The sequence below is a fragment of the Prinia subflava genome, chromosome 10 (assembly GCF_021018805.1).
Source record: "Prinia subflava isolate CZ2003 ecotype Zambia chromosome 10, Cam_Psub_1.2, whole genome shotgun sequence".
NCBI lineage: Eukaryota > Metazoa > Chordata > Aves > Passeriformes > Cisticolidae > Prinia > Prinia subflava.
Window position 1 is genome coordinate 4,711,838 of NC_086256.1, and position 16,131 is coordinate 4,727,968.

At 56.4% G+C, this 16,131-nt stretch overlaps 2 protein-coding genes across 3 annotated transcripts; both read right to left on the reverse strand.

Moving 5' to 3' along the window:
- Positions 1-210: 210 nt before the first annotated feature.
- On the reverse strand, positions 211-5,153 carry BSND (barttin CLCNK type accessory subunit beta). Its single transcript, XM_063407017.1, has 4 exons — positions 4,877-5,153; positions 3,817-3,896; positions 3,223-3,468; positions 211-2,491 (listed from the first exon to the last, which is right to left on the reverse strand). Exons 1-4 carry the CDS (start codon positions 5,051-5,053, stop codon positions 2,221-2,223), a joined length of 774 nt encoding a protein of 257 aa, XP_063263087.1. The 5' UTR covers positions 5,054-5,153; the 3' UTR covers positions 211-2,220.
- A 1,191-nt stretch (positions 5,154-6,344) lies between these two features.
- On the reverse strand, positions 6,345-12,929 carry TMEM61 (transmembrane protein 61). 2 transcript variants are annotated; one of them, XM_063407019.1, is made up of 3 exons: positions 12,848-12,929; positions 8,980-9,393; positions 6,345-6,886 (listed from the first exon to the last, which is right to left on the reverse strand). In XM_063407019.1, the coding sequence occupies exons 2-3, from the start codon at positions 9,330-9,332 to the stop codon at positions 6,601-6,603; spliced, it is 639 nt and encodes a 212-aa protein (XP_063263089.1). In that variant the 5' UTR covers positions 9,333-9,393; positions 12,848-12,929; the 3' UTR covers positions 6,345-6,600. The 2 variants fall into 2 exon arrangements, with proteins under 2 accessions (XP_063263089.1, XP_063263088.1); XM_063407018.1 differs by lacking the exon at positions 12,848-12,929 and adding an exon at positions 12,379-12,748.
- Between the last annotated feature and the right edge of the window lie 3,202 nt (positions 12,930-16,131).

The window sequence follows — 16,131 nt, forward strand, 5'->3', positions numbered from 1 at the left end:
CGGGGCTGCTGGCGGCGCTTAATGCCATGCAGGAATGTCCCGATTCCCACAATGTTTAACCTCGGCCGGCGCGGGAGCCGAGTCCTCCGGCTCCAGGATGCTGTGCCAGGGATGTGGGGATGCACAAAGGGTTCCGTGGGGAGAGGGTCCAGGCCCCGTGACAGCCCCCTCCCCTGCCTCTGCCTGGAGAAATGCTTCCAGAAAACAGATTTATTTTGCCAAAAATGAAAGCGGGTGCCAAGGCATGAGGCAGGAATCACTTCTGTGAGGAAATTCTGAGAGAGTGTTCTTCCTGGAGAAGAGAAGGCTCCAGAAAGACCTTAGAGCCCCTTCCAGCACAGAGACTACAGGAGGGCAGGGAGGGGCTTTGGACTGTGAAGCCCTGGCACAGTTTTCCCAGGGAAGCTGTGGATGTCCCATCCTTGGGAACACTCAAGGCCAGGCTGGACGGACCTTGGAGCAACCTGGTCTAGTGGAAGGTGTCCCTGCCCATGGCAGGGGGCTGAGAACAAGATGCTCTTCAAGGTCCTTTCCCAGCCCAAACATTCTGAGGTTCTATAGGTGAAAGCTTCTGGGTCTCTACCAGATCCCCACACTCCACAGGAGCAGTGACACAGAGTGACATCCCGCCCCAGGCACCCTCTGAAACTCAGTGAGACATGGCCGCGACCAAACAGCATTCCCAGAGCCACCACACCCCCCACACTGGAAAGGACAAGCAGGAGCTGAGTCCATGCACTCCATCTGGTAATGCTTCCTCCTGCAGAGCATCTCACAGTCCTGTGACAGTGTTTAGCCAACACTGCAGCCTTCACTCCCCACCCTCCTGTTGGCTATAAACAACCCAAGTGCGTAGGTGCTCCCTGCCCTTCTCCCTGGCTGCTTTGGGGACACCAAGGTGAGCCAAGGGTGCAGGAACAGCAGCAGGGGTGTCACAGGGCTGTGACCCCTCAGGTACAGCCTTTTCTTGCACATCCTGCACTCCACCAGCAAAGCACATAAAACACACAAAACAGCAAAGGTGGCAAGGGAGCACAGGAACATCCTCCCAGGGCTCTCATGCCCGCTCCCCCTCGGGTGCTGGAGGACAGCTTTCCCCCACTTTTGTGCTTGGAGGGTTGGAACTGCAGTATTTTTAAGCTCCCTTCCAACTCAGTTCTGTGACTCTATGGAATTTGCTGAAGCGCTCCTCTGCCAGCAGACATGAGCTCCCAAGCCTCCTGGGACAGGCAGATCTGCACAGGCAGATCCAGCCCAGCTTTCCCAAAACACAGCAAGGGACTCTCAGCATCCCCGTGCTGTTGGATCCACTGAGGCTTTGGCCCAAACCCAGCTGCCCTGGGGAGGCTCAGCCCTGCAGAACCCCGCAGCCCCCAGCAGCCAAGGGCTGTGGCTGCCACCAGCACTGCCACCCCTGTGTGCTGCAGACAGGCTGTGGAGAGCCCTTGTGCTGTCCCTGTCATGGTGACAAACCAGGCTGAGATCCATCCACGTGGTTTGGAACAAACACTTATTATTCACAGGAAGTTTGGGGACGGTGGGTGCCAGCCTGCAAACCCACCTGCAGCTCTAACACTGACCCAGCAGACAATGTGCAAAGCCACCACCTCAAGTGCCATCATCAGGGTTTTGGCTCAGCTGTGTCCTCCTCTCTGTGCTCCCAAGAGTGCTGGAAGCTGGTCCTTGTGCAGGAGACAGGGGACAGCACAATCTGTCACCTCCATCACCCCTCTCCCAAGCTGGAGATATGAAGGCTGCCCGCTGCAGGAGACTCAGGATGGAATTTTAATTTCAGCAGAGCTTGGGTAAGGGGGAAAAAGACTTTGAGGGCATCTCTGCCTGGTAAGACCCATCTGCATAGAGCATGTTCTGCCTACCTAAACCTGATCCTGTTCCAAACAGCACAGCCAATCCTTTCCCTTCCCAAGCACAGTATTTATGCCCAGCTCAGCTTCTCTGTGCCCACCCAAATGCCTTTGGCAAGGGGGCCTTGTCCCATATTCTGTTGAATTCTGGAGCTGGGTGTACCCCCTTTGGGTTTGGGGGAAATGACAGCCTCCTGAGTGGCTGGGTGTGCACAGGGGCTGCAGCTTGGCACAGGGGCAGGCAGGAGGCTGGGATCATTGCACTTCTGGGCACAGCCCCCTTTCCTCCGGGCTGTGACCTGTGTGTCCCCTCCATGAGGTGAGTCCACGCCGAGTGGCCATTCTTCCCAGGAAATCAGTTTTCAGGCTCGAAAAGTCCATCACTCTCCCTGAGCAGAGCATCCGGCTCCTCCTGGAGCCCGTAGTAGAGGTCATCCTCCTCGGCAGGGCCTTTCCAGGGGGATCGGGGGTGCTCTCCCCTCTCCGGGGAGGTTCTCGGGGTGGCGGAGGGCAGGGTCCGGCTCTGCGGAGCGGGGCTGCCGGGCACGGAGCCCTCCAGCGATGGCGTGTCCATCTCCTCCAGCAGGGAGGCCAGCGGGGCGTCCCCCGGGGCTGGCCGGGCGGGGCTGTGGGGACAGGGTCACACCAAACACGGCTGGGCAGCGGCTGCGGTTCCCCCTGGGGCTTCCCAGCATCCCAGCATCACCAATCCCTTTTGCTGGGTGGCTGGGGGGCCCTGGGATGTCCCTGTCCCAGCCCTCGTGGGGACACCTGCCTGCCAGGTTCCTGCTGCCCATGGGGTGATGTAGTGGCTGTCCTTGCATTTCCTGAATCGACAGCTGGGATGAGAAAGTGCTGCACCCACCCCAGCTGTAGCTACATTTTGGCAGGTACCCAAGTTCTATGCCCTGAGCCTGAACAGTGACCCCCATCACCTGCAGGGCCCTTTGGGACCTCCCAAACCAATGCTTGGGCACCATATGTGGCATCTGGTTTGATGCTGGGCATCTCATTTCTATCAAAGTCTGACCAGGAACTTTGGGGTTATTCTTGTGAGGGACGCTGTTTATATTGATCATATGAAATAAAAACAAAATGCAAAAACCACAAACATCAAACTGCAAATTACAACCAAAGGCCATCTGAATTTCCTCCTGGGAAATAATTTGGCCCAGAGAATCCTGGTGGGTTGAGACCCCACCTGGGCTTCAGTGGGGCCAAGGGTGTGGAGGCTCAGTGCTGTGAGAGCAGCAAACCCCCTCTGCATCCCCTCCCTCCCCCAACACTGGGGCTCTGATCACCCCATTTTCACCCCACATCCCAGCAGTGCCACCCCAGCCCTGCAGGCACCACATACCTGCAGCTGCCTGCTGCTGCTTCCAGGCGAGGTGCCAGGCCCTGGGAGGGGTCTCCAGCGCCCCCCAGCTCCCGGTGGATCTCTGCTCTGGCCTGCACGGCCGACTGGGAGCAGCTGCGGGCTCTAGGCTGTGCCGCGGCTGGGAGCGGAGCTGAGCTGGCCCCCTGCCTCTGGATCTGCTCGTAGGATGGCAGGCTCTTCTCGTAGCTGCTGGTGGCCTCTTGGTTGGGGCAGGGGGAAATCAAGCTGCAGACAAAGGGAGAACAGGGTGCTGAGCAGACCTGGACCCCACGGAGCTGGGAGATGCTCAGGCGCGTGCACACAGGGCTCTGTCACCTGAGGGAGTGGCTTTAGATGCCACCAAGGCCGTGTCACTGCCCACACCAGTAGCAGAGCCAGGGGATGCCTGCAGGAACAACAATGGATGCCCTGCATGCCCCAGCATCACTCAGGCTCAGCCCTGGAGGGGCTCAGGCAGCCCTTGCCTCTCCCAGCCTGATCCCTGCTTGGCATTTTGTGGTGCAGTGAGTGCAGCTGTCCCCAGTCTCAGACCCTGCCCTCAGGGGACACACATTGCCCTTTTGTGGGACCCACCCTGTGTCCTTCTGTGGCAGCACCGTGGATTTCTGGTCCAGGAATCTCTCAGCCTCGAGGTCCACAGGGATGAACGTTATCTGGGGGAAAAGAGAGGCAGAGCCCAGGGGCTGTGCTGGGCATCACAGGGACCCTCAGCCCTCAGAGTGGGAAAAGGGCCAGAGTGTTCCTTCAGCTGGGTTTAGGGTCTTCTCCCACCACGTTAGGGTGTTTTCCTTGGAAATGGCTTTTTTGAGGGAAATCAGTAAGGAATGAATGAACCCAGCAGAGCCCTGCTCTCAGTGCCTTTCCCCCTGTGGAGTCACACGTGTCCCCAAGCCCAGAGGGAGTGCCAGGGTCCACACAGGAGGTCAGGGGTCAGAAACCACCCTTGAGCCTCGAGCACAGTGGCAAAGCCACATCTCCGTCCTAGCTGGGACTGAGCTCAGCTTTGGGGGAGCTGGTTTCTGCTTCACCCCAACCCCAGAGAACACAGCTGCTCTCAGAGGTCCCAGCTGGTCCTGGGGTGGCTCCCCCACATTCTGGAGGGCAGCCAGGTTGTTGATAGACCATCCAGCAGTGCCCAGATCAGTCCTACAGATGCCCTCTCCTTGGAAAAAACCCTTTTCTGCCAGGCCCATTTCCCAGGCAGGGACGTGTGGCTGTGCTCCGTGCCGGCAGTGCCCTCTGCCAAGGAGACTGCAGGTGAGGGCTGGGCTCAGGGGGCAGGACCCTTCGACCTCCATGACCACGACAGTCCCTTCTTGGAAGTCCTAGGAGCCTTCCAAACCCCAGACCCCAAGGAAGGAGCTGCATGGGAGAGGCGATCACAAGTTTACTTCCTCGGGATTATTCCCTGCTGCCTGTTTGAAAGCAGAGCCCCAGGCTCAGGGGGTGTGCAGGGGGTGAAGCAGACAGAATCTTCCCAGAACAACAATTCCCCCTCCAGATTGCTCAGCTGGCTTCCCCTGGGGAAACTGAGGAAAAACCTGAGGCTCCACATCCACAGCAGGCAAAGCCCCCCAAAACCCATCTGGGTCCTGGAGCCCCCCAAGGTGCCCAGCAGCGGGAAGGATCCTACCTTTGGGTAGCACTGGCACATGCTCCATGTGATGCCCACAGCCACGAGCAGGACACCCAGGACGCAGAAGGTGATGTAGTACTGGGGCTTGTCCACGCTCATGATGAACATCCCCACCATCACCAGGAAGAAACCCAAGATGATGAACCCATAGCTGAAGGTCTTCTCCTCCGCCATGGGCTCCGGGCAGGAGAGGCAGGAGGAGAGATTTGGGGAAGGCCGTTCACCTGTGGCTGCACCTGCAGCATCAGGTGAGGAGTGGCTTCTCTCTCCGGAGGCTGCCAGGAGCTGAGGATCAGCTGGTCCTGCCCAGGGCTGAGCCAGCCAGTTTTTAATGGGTTTGTAATGAATGCAAACACTGCCCCGCCGTTCACACTCCAGTGGAGCCACCCGGCACGTGTCCGGGTTACCTTCCCTGCAGGCACACCCAGCCTGACCCCACGCCGGGGAAGGGACAGGGGGGACAGGGGAGCACGGCTGCAGGGATGGGGACCCACAGAGCAGCTGGTGCTGTTGGGATTTTCCCAGCCCTGGGCACTGGAGCTGGACTTGGGCATAAATCAGAGCTGGCACAGCCCCAGAGAAGGGGGATGCCAGGGCCCAGCGTGTTCCCAAGGGCTGTGGGACTGCCACAGGAAAAGAGGGAATGTTCCGGGGTTTTGTTTTTTTTTGGAGCTTGAGGGGTTTAGAACAGACCCTGCCTTGCTCTGGCTGAGTGCTAAGGTTGCCTCACTGGGCAGCAAGGGGGCTGTGAAGGAGGAACTAACGCCAGAAAAGGATGAAGTTGGTCCACTCTGAGAAGGACAAAGTATCCCTGAGTACACTTAAGTTGGAGCCGGGTGTTAAAAGGTGTCTCCTTCCCACCACACATCCGACAGCCAGGGAGTGTTTGTTTTATTGCCTTGATTTATTCCCTCGTTTTATTCCCTCGATACACCTGGTTGATGACAAATAATTACATTATAAACAGTGTGTTAGATGTGGCAGCAGCTCCACAGCCACTCTGCAGCCCTGCAGTGCCACAGGGGGTCCATGGCAGCCCTTGATTTTGGTGGCACACAGGAACTGGCAGCAGCCCCTGCCACAGCTGGCCTTTCCTCTGGGCAGGGCTGCATACCCACCCGTGGAGGGCAGGGAGGGAGGGGGCTGTGCCACTCAGGATGGCTTTTCCAGGAGGTTGCCTGAAATGCCAAGTGCACTTGGATGCTCTGACCACAGGCACGACCCGCTGAGCATCTCCAGAACCACATGAAGTGAGGCGTGGGGAGTCAGTATTGAGGGAAGCAAGGTGGAAGGGATGGAGACAGGGCTGGAGGGGGCATTGCAAAGGCAGAGAAGCAAGTGGTGCAGAAGGAGCTGGGCTTTCTCTGGCCAGATTACTCTGTCTTTGCTGCAGATTTATTATTGAACAGGCAGCACCCGGCCTGACAGGAGCTCCCCAGGGTGGGAGCAGGGAATGCAAAGCCTCTGAAACCAGCAGTGGTTTTATTAAAAATATGAAAGCTTTCAAACATGCCGGTCACCCCCGACGCTCTGAACCTCAGGTGCCCGCAGGAGCCGCAATCCCAACAGCGCCGGAGCCACGGCTCGGACAGCAGGAGGGAAAGCCAGGCTGACCCTTCCCCTCCTCGCCCACCCTCCTCTCACCCCCGCAGCGGAGAGGCTCAGTTTAAAGCCGAGGGGCTGGGCAGGCACCCGCAGAGTCCCGGCCCGGGCTGTGCAGCTCAGACTCCCCTGATGCTGATGTTTTCATAGCTGGGGGGAGGCGTTGCCTGCGGCTCCTCGGGCTGCGGCGCGTCCAGCCACGACGGGCTGGGGCGGAACAGGGCGCTGTCGGAGGAGCTGCGCCGGCGGCCGCCCTGCCAGCCCTCGTCCTCCTCCAGGTAGCGGTACAGGGGCGGCGTGAGCTCCTCCTTCCTCCCCGGCGGCTGCACGTAGGCCGGGGCACCGTGGGCGGGTCTGCAGGTCAGCGCTTCTTCGTAGGTAGGGATGGCACTGGAGTCCCAGGTGCTGCCAGGGGAGAGGAAGAAACCCAGCAGAGCACACCGTCAACATCCCAGCACCCAGCTGGAGCATCCCAGTACCCAACTGGAGCATCCCAGCACCCAGCTGGAGCATCCCAGCATCCAACTGGAGCATCCCAGCACCCAACTGGAGCATCCCAGTACCCAACTGGAGCATCCCAGCACCCAGCTGGAGCACCCAGCACCCAGCTGGAGCATCCCAGTGCCCCTTTAACAGGAGCATTCCAAAATCCCATCAACCCCACATTGTCTGGAGTATCCCAGCACCCAACTGGAGGATCCCGGTGCCCCTTTAATTGGAGCATCCCAACATCCCATTAACCCCACTGTCTGGAGCATCCCTGTGATTAAGGTGTGTGCTGGGGATAGCACATGGGCTGGTTTTGCTGAAGTGTCATGTGTCATGTGTCCAGCGGTGACCATGTCAGCTGATCCCTGACATCCATGAGGTTTTTGCAAGAGGATCCCATGGGAAGAAGGGCATCCTCATCATGCCTAGCCCCTAATTCACTCCCTGGAGAACAGAGGCTGCCAACAGCTGGGGGAGCAGTTTGGCACAAGGATCTGGACAAACACCAGGTCACTGTGATCACACCCCACCCCTATGCCAGCCAGAGCCCTCCCTGCACTGGCCAAGCCTGGTGCCACTTCCAGCAGAGATTTCCTGAGCAAACACAGCTTGTGTACAGGGAAAACCTCTGACAACCTTTGCCCTGTGCATGGCCCTGCTTCGCACCCTGCAGAATGGTGCAGTCCCAAAGCTGGGAATGCTGTGAAAGCAACCCATCACTGCAGGTGAAACCCTGCCCAGTGTGCTGGGGAGGCAGCAGGCAGGGGAGGGCACAGCTGGCCCACAGGAAAAGCCATGTGCTCCACAGGGATGCCTCCATCCTGAACTTGGCAGATCTCTGTCCCAGGCAGACTGCCCTAGGCTTCTCTGCCAGAGATTTTGCCCAACAGCCTCAGCTTGCACAGGAATGCTACCCTGGAAGTGTGGAGAGGGGGATGTATCCCAGCACAGGATGCTTTGCTGGGGCTGGAGGAGCTGCTGCAGCACGAGCACTGCCAGGGTGCAGCATCCCATCCAGCAGGGGAGCTGGGAGCTCAGGGAAAGGGACATTCCCCACAGGGGCACAGCAAAGTCCCTCCCTGGGACAAGGAACCTCCCCCCAGACAGCCAGAGCGGCTCACAGGCTCACAGATATCCAGAGGGGTGCTGAAACCCCTGGAGAGCCAGGAACGTGCTTCCCACTGCAACTGTGTTTTCATGGTTTAATGTTCTTAGGAGTTTCTTTCAGTGCTGCTTTTCCTCAGAGCCCGATTTATTCACAGCCAAGATCTTTGCTGTGACCCCACAATGCAGCACTGGGAAGGGCCGGCTCTGCTTCCACAGCAGTCTCCAGAAAAAAAAAATAAAAATCCTTTTGATCAAAAAACTTTTAAATGAAGAAGGGGGAGTGAATCTTAGGCTCACACTGGAAGATTTAGGGAACCTGAAAAGCAGCAGTGGTGTTCAGGGCAGGGCAAGGAGTCTTTCTATACCCTGAAATGGGTTTCATAAAGGACCTTCTGCCTACACTCCTATCTTGATGCCACTCCGAGGATTATTTTCCGTTTTTTTTTTCATTTAACTCCCTTGTAAGAAAGATTTTTCTCCTTCCATTAAGGATGCTACAACCACCCTCATCCTTACAGAGCATTGCAGACCTTAGAGACCAGGACTGGAGCTCTGAGTGACCCCTCCCCACGCCCACATCCAAACCTTGTGCCAGAAAACCAATGTATTCTTCTGCTCGGTGGCCCTGTTGAGGACTTGTGTCCCTGGGCATCCTGCAGGGCCAGAAGAGCTGGATGCAGCGTGGGCACGGAGGGGGTGGGCAGGGAGGGGACAGCGGGGGCTCGGGCTGACACTGATGAGCAGGAGCATCTGCTGGGGGAGCAGGAGGAGGGCACAGAGCAGTGTCACCGCCCCTGTGAGCTCACCAGCCAGCCAGGCTGGGAGCAGGTTTAGGCTCAGGGACAGCCAGACCCACCCTGCACCTCTGCCCACCCAGGCGCTGGCTGGGACGAGGTTCCCACCTGCAGTTCCACTTCTCCGGAGGCTCCGCCGTGAAGTACTGCAGGTCCCGGGGGAAATGGTACTGGTAGCGCCGGGACACCACCCTGGCATTGGCCTTCACGGACCACAGGAGGCCGAAGATGAGGAGGATGCCGCCGATGCCGCAGCAGAAGAAGCTGACGGAGCGCAGCAGGGCGCTGGAGGAGGAGGAGGAGGAGCTGGGCACGGCCTCGGCTCCCCGGGGAGGCAGGAGGCGAGCCCCGCTGCCGGAGCCCACCTCCCCATCGCTCCACCAGGCGAAGCACAGCGTCCCGGTCACCAGCAGCACCGCCCCCGTGATGGTCAGGCCGTAGCGGAAAGAGGCGGCTGCCATCCCTCAGGAGAAGGGCTCAGGAGGGGAGAAGAGGGAGACAAGGCATGGGAGAGACCACGTCCTGTAAGACAAGAAGGGCGCCAGGTTTGAGCAGGAGAAGCTCGTGGAAGACAACAACTGAGCGAGGAGGTCTGCGGGGCTGGCAGCCTCTTTAGACATTATTGTTTACCATAAGGGGCATTCCCACCATCTCAGATGGGAAGCCCTTGGGAAGAGCAAAGTCAGAGTCAGGTTGGACCCATCAGCTTCCCAACAGCCTCATAAAAACATCCTAATTTTCAAGGAGCAACACAGCACAACAAGGCAGGATGGACACCCCAGCTCTGGGTGCTTTCACAGCTCTTCTCTGTGGGTTTTATTCCAGACTTCCTCCCAGACTTGGAGGAATGCCAGCTGGCTTTCCTGGGTTTTCAAAGCATGGTTTATGAAAGAGGTCAGAGAGAGGGACATAAATGTAAGATGTCATCACTTATGAATTATCAGTGTGCCTGTTTTCTCCTCCAGAACTGATTATATTGAAAAATCTGCTCGATCTTCATGAACATGAAGTTTGGCACACAAAACCTTGCCTGCCTGGGTCAGCTCCAGTGCAGACCTTCTCAACTTCCTGTCAAGATCGATCCTGCAGGTGTTATCACCACCTTCACCCTCCCTATCAGGGTGGTTTGGGGTTGGTTTGACAACAAAACAGGTGAGGTAGAGCCACATGTTCCTGCTGGGGGGCCCTTCTCAGCAAAATATCACATGCAGAGAGTTTCCCTGGTGCTGGAAAACTTGGGGAGGGGGAACTGGTTTCTGATCTCAGTCCCCATTGCTTTCTCCAGCAAACAGCAAGCATCTGCTTCCTCAGCTTGTGCATCCCCAGCTCCCAATTAAACCAATTAACCAGGAGAGGTCCCACCACATCCCCTCTGACCCCGCTCACTGCCCAGCAAGAAGATGCAGGTTCAGCTCCCACTTCTCAATGGACAAAAAGCTTTGGACCATGTGGGAATTAAGCACCAACACCCCCAAACAGATTCAGGCCTGGGTGACTCCACTGTGAAGGTTTGTCATGGTGGCAGTGCCAGTGGAGAGCTGCACGTGAGGGATGGCCAGGACAGAGGAGGAGCTCAAGCAGAGGCTGGTGGACAGATGGATGACCCACACTCAGCTGTCACCTCTGCCTTCATCCATCCTTCATCTGTCACTTTGCCTGTGTGTCAGTAACAGGACAAGAATGTGGTGGCTGTGGTCTCCATTCCTCCAGACAGGGCTCATCTCCTACTGAGGGGTCTTAAATTGTACCCTGAGATGTGGAAGTGCAGAGCCAGAGCTAGGCAAGGAGCAGAAGCCCAGCGTGGACTTGGTGTCATCAAGGCCAGGTGGAATTTTGTTATTTCAAGCTGTTATTTATCAGATGGGCCCACTAAATGGAAAGCTAAATTACCTTGTAGTGAAAGAAACACTATCTGATCTAATCAACTTTAATGAAGGAATCTGATGAGAATTGAGATTTAGGAAAGTTGCAGGAGTGGGAGCCCCAACAGCTCACTCCAGCTTTTGTTCCAGTGTCACAAGCCCAAAATGCCACCTGGGCTGCCTGTGGCCAGTGGTCCTCAGCTGTGGCCACCCTCTGGGAAGGCAGTCATGGGCTGAGAGGAGGCAGAGCTTCCCTCTGTAATGGGGGGCACATTTGGATGCTCCCTCCTGAATGGCAGGGGCTTGGCTGAGCTGAGATGGACAAGAGACTGTTGGAGATGGCATTAGATCAGGGATCAGCATCCCCAAACCATCACTGAACACCAGCAGGACACAACAGAAGGGCTGGACTCAGGGTGCCTTGCAGCAGGAGATGCTCAGGAGAGCACAAGGACCCCACTGACCTGTGAATGCAGCTCCTCTGGACAGCAATGCGTTTTCATGCAGAAATTTCAGCATATTGTTTAGAGGGAAAAAAAAATCACCCCAAAAAACCCCTACAGCAAAGCTCTCGATCCAACTGTGTGGAAATGTCAGGTCACTCCAAACTGAAACACTGGACTGAACCTGCAGCAAGAGTTGGAATGTTCACCACCTGCAACAAACACTCCTCATTCTGGGGTCAGATTGGTGAGGTTTGGGAGACCTCTGATCTCCCTGGTGGGATTTAGGAGATGCTGTGATTCCCCTTCCCGGGCACGGGGAATTTCGCAGCCTCCAGCACTGAGCACATCTGGGAGAGCTGGAGGCGAGGGGGAGGCGGAGGGAAGGTGGAGGAGCCTCTGGTGGAGAAGCCTCTGGGAGGTGATGGATTGACAGCTCGAGAGAATAAACTCTTCTCTCTCTTGACAAACCCAGCGCAGGGAGCGCCGCTGCGAGCTCCCCCAGCTCCCCACACGTGCTCCCGCAGCGCCTGTGCGGGGGCGGCTGGGTGACATTGCCACCGCTGGGTGACATTGCCACCGCTGGGTGACATTACCACAGCGCTGTCCCCTTGCCAAGCCCCTTCTCGGGCTGCCACAGCTCTCCTGAGCCTCTCTGAAAGACCCACGGGGTTTTCTCAGCACACAAACCGCTGGCAGAAGAGTCTGAAGGAGCGGAGCAGGGAGCGAGGGGAGAGGCTGGGGCAGGACCCGGGGCTCCCGGAGCCTCTCCCGGCTCCGCTCCCGGGGCACTCAGCGTCTGCACAGCAGCTCTCCCTCCCCATGAGCATCCCCAGCACAAGTTTTCACGGAGCCACGGCAATTGCCGGCTCTCAAACACCCTTCTCCACTCTCCGAGGCACCCTGACATTTTGTTCTGCCCTGTCTCCTTTGACCTGCTCTGAAATAGTTTTCCGGGGAATAGATTTGCACGTTGCATGTACAAACAGATACGAATGTTGATAGTTTACATAGTTCCAGTCAAATGCTGAGAATAGCAGCCCCCATATAAAGTTATGCAGATGGTGATTCATAGGGTCTACTAAGCATTACTCAGAAAAACGCTCTTTTCAAGCAACACGAGAAAAGAAAAGAGTTTTGAACATCTCCCACCGCCATCAAGTAGAAATCCACCTCCACACCCGTCCCTCCACGGCACTTACAGACCGTCCTTCCATGCGGGGCTGGAGACCTTTAGTCACAGAGGAGAAACGCCGGGCAGAGATGCACCAAAGCGTGAGCACATCCTTAGGGAGATCCTTTCCTGCCTCTCTCCAAATTTCCTATTTAGTTGTGACAGTTACCAGCGAAGGTCTGGTCCCCACTCCACGCAAAGTAACAGCGATGCCTTGGAAGAGCATCCAAGAGCCCGGGTGCGCTCAGCCTCCCGCGGCGGGCGCGGACAGCGGAGAGCACAAGTGTCTGTCTGTCTGTTTGTCTGTCTGTCTGTCCGCTCAGCAGCCGTGCCTGAACCGCACGTCTGTCCCCTCTGCGAAGGTGGCGGTCCCCGGCGGGGTCAGCCCCGCGGCACAGCCCCTGTCCCGCCCGGCACAGCGCCGAGCCGTGGGGTGCCCGTGTCCCCCCGTGTCCCCCCGTGTCCCCCGTGTCCCCCGTGTCCCCCCGTGTACTCACCGCCGCCGCAGCCCCGCTCCGGCCCAGCGGCGGCTCCGCCGAGCGCGGCCCGCGGGGCGGGCGGGGCCGGGGGCGGGCGGGGGGCGGCGGCGGCTCGGGGCGGGCAGGGAGCGGCGCTGCCTCCCGGCACGGCACAGCCCGCACGGCGGGCGGCTCCCGGCTCCCCGGGAGCGCTCCTGCAGCCCTTCCGTCCCGTCGGGGAGCAGCGCTCCCGAGAGTTCGGGATGCAGAGCCCGGGAGGGGTCCCCGGGGGCTGGGGACATCACTGCCGTCCTGTGTGTGGGACACCCACAGGAGGGTCTGTGCCCCAGCCTTGCTTTGTGATCACTTTAGTTCTCCTCACCTCTATAACGCTGATATTGTTCCTTTTTCCTCGTTCATGGAATTAGAACGGTTTGGGTTTGGAAGGACCTTTCAAGGGCCATGTAGTCCAACCCACCCTGCAACCAGCAGGGATATCTTCAACTAGATCAAGCTGGTCAGAGCCCCATCTCACCTGGCCTTGAATGTTTCCAGGAATGGGGCATTCACCGCCTCTCCGTGCCAGTGTTTCACCAACTTCAACGTAAAAATACATTTTTCCTTTATAGCTAATCTAAGTCGACCCTTTTTTAGTTCAAAACCATTTCCCTGCAGCACTCAGGACACCTGAGTGTCAAGATGAGGGTGCTGTGATCCAAATTTCAGGATGGTCTGGATTCAGGCACAATTCCTCATCACAAAGCTGGAGAGAGATTTGCTCAAGAGCTGCTGTACCGTGCTGTGCTACGGCTGTGCATCTCACACATCCACAGATCCATCCACAGATCCACCACACTGCTGTTGGGCTGCAGCTGAGCATCACCAACAGGCAGAGCCATTTCTGTGGATACCCTGGGCTGCTGTTCCTGCACTGCTTGGAGCTCCCCATCTCAGCAGCTCACAGCCAGCTCCAGGTTTACCCACACATGCTGCAGGGAGCGATGCAGAGCCCCGATGTGGAACTCACATCTGCTTCATCCACGACTGGAAGCCACTCAGCCCAGCTGAGAACATGTGGGAGTACAGCCTCCTTTACCTGCAGCCACTGCAGAGTTTTACAGAAGGCAAACTGGGGCACACAGAGGGCTGGCTCACACAGGAGTGGCCCTGCAGCAGATTGGGTGCCCATCCAAAAGGAGCATGGGGCAGAGGTCCCCAAGGCCAGCACCCAGTGATGTGAGGGCACAGTGAATCAGCAGTCACCCTGTTGAAGGACAATAAGACAACTTTTTCTGCTCCTTAACTGCTCAGATATTGTATTTAACTGAAATTTGATTGTCAAACAGCATATGAAGCCCTTCAAGGTGGTGTTAGTGCACCAGCTGCATGCTGTTCCCAGCGCAGGGCTGCACAGGGAGATGGCTTTGTGCCAATACGCTGCTTTCCCAGCCCCATAACCATCCAGAACCTTCTGCCTTGCCCAGAGATCTGGCCTACAGGCAGCCACAAACCCATGACAAACACTCCACCACAAGGCAGAGGCTGGAAGTGCTGAGTGCTACCAGCACCTCTGTCTGCTTAGCAGCACCTTGGCCAAAATGTGTTTTCCCTCTCTGAGAACTTTCCTTTGGGGCACAGGGCTTCTCCAGAATAAAGACAGAATATCTGTGCAAAATATGTAAAACATCCCAAGTACGGTAAAACTGCAGTGGAGAAAACAAGGAGATATAAAAGACAGTTACAGCCCCTGCAAGAACAAGAACAAAGGAGGAACAGGGAAAGATTGTTCCAGTAATTGCCTCCCCCAGGTAAGGATGCCGAGCCTGAGCAACGCTGCTGGCACAAAAAAAGTGCTGCTTTTTGATTCACTGTTCACCTAATTTTGCTGCTGCAGCAAATCACATGTAAAATAGTGCATTTTGCTGTATAATCAAGATAAATAAGCCAGCTTTTTCATTAGGGGGGGTGTGTGCAGATGCATGCACTCTCTGCCCTGTCACGACAGGACAGGTGATACCAAGAGCACCAAGTCAAGAATGAATTTGGATGCACCAAGTCCAGAGAACCTGGGCCAGGCCACAGGTGTCCACCAGTGACTTGGCACACGGGACATTCATCCCATGCCCAGCTGCCCCCAGCAAGCACCTCTGGTCACACCCCCTGTGACAGAGTCACTGAAGAGCCACTGATGTGGCTTCAGGGGTCACATCTCTGCAGGCAAAAGGTGTCCATGTTGTCCAGATCCATGGAGAAGCCATTCCCAGGGCTTGGCACACCTCGTGTTTCTCTTAGCACGGGCCATTGGGCACATTGAGTGCACCCTTTCAAGCTGATAAGGGACTGCAGCACAAAGCCATGAGGATGTGCAGATGGGAGAGAGTTCCTGCATTCTGCACGTGTAAAGCAAAGGAGAAACCTCCTGCTGTTTATCTTTGCCTTAATTTGCATCTTCTTAAAATGCCTAATTAGTCGTGCTAGTTGATATACTGGCTCAGGCACTCCTACTTAATCCAGTCAGCAAACCCAGGCTTTGAAAATATTTGTCCTACTTCTTGACATGATGCAACATTCCCTGGTGTCCTTTGGGGTTGAACCTGCAGCTGGCCATGGATCTCTCTGTGGTGGTCCTGCTGGAGGGTTTGGGAGCACTCCTTTGTGGTCTCCATCAGGAAAAGCCAAGAATTTGGACGTGAAAGGGGATCAGCCCCCTGACCACAAAGTGGTGTGTGGTTTTTTGGCTAGTTCACCTACAAGTACTCCTTCTGAAGACCAGCTGTGTTTGTGCCAAAGTCCTTTTTGTACCTTAATATGTACTTTGTAATACATCTTATTATTTAGTTCCAATGGCTTTACTGAGTTTGAATTATAATAGAAGAACAAGATGTGTATAAAGTTGTTTAATATCAGTTTGTGATGTGGTTCCTCTGTTAGCTATGTCCATCATCTAGCAAACCACTGGACCCAAAACTTGTGTTTTAAAGCTTAAATGTTTCCCTACTCAACTGTAATGATGTCCCAACCAGCAGCCTGTAAATCTGCACCACACTGAGGAACACAACTGTGGTGCAAAGTGACTTGTAAAGTACTGATGGCATCATCCACAGAGGGCTTAATGGACAAGCAATGTTCTCAAATTCCTTCAGCCCCTCGTTTGGGGTTTGTGTTAGAACAGGAGCACCTGGCTGAGGTGCCCACTCCTCTTAGGGCTGTTGTGCAGAGAAATGGGTATGATTAAGCCTTGGGTTTCATGTAAGGGAAATTTCTGTGTTGCAGGGAAGGACAGAAGGAGCTTCCTAGGAGCTCTCCAACAAAATCTACAAAGG

Coding starts and splice junctions, on each gene's coding strand:
- TMEM61 (XM_063407019.1), bottom strand. CDS start 9,332: ATGGCAGCCGCCTCTTTCCGCTACGGCCTGACCATCACGGGGGCGGTG. Junction 6,887..8,979: donor CCGGAGAAGTGGAACTGCAG/GTGGGAACCTCG, acceptor CTCCCCTGGCAG/CACCTGGGACTCCAGTGCCA.
- BSND (XM_063407017.1), bottom strand. CDS start 5,053: ATGGCGGAGGAGAAGACCTTCAGCTATGGGTTCATCATCTTGGGTTTC. Junction 3,897..4,876: donor TGTGCCAGTGCTACCCAAAG/GTAGGATCCTTC, acceptor CTTTTCCCCCAG/ATAACGTTCATCCCTGTGGA. Junction 2,492..3,222: donor GCAGCAGCAGGCAGCTGCAG/GTATGTGGTGCC, acceptor CTGTCCCCACAG/CCCCGCCCGGCCAGCCCCGG.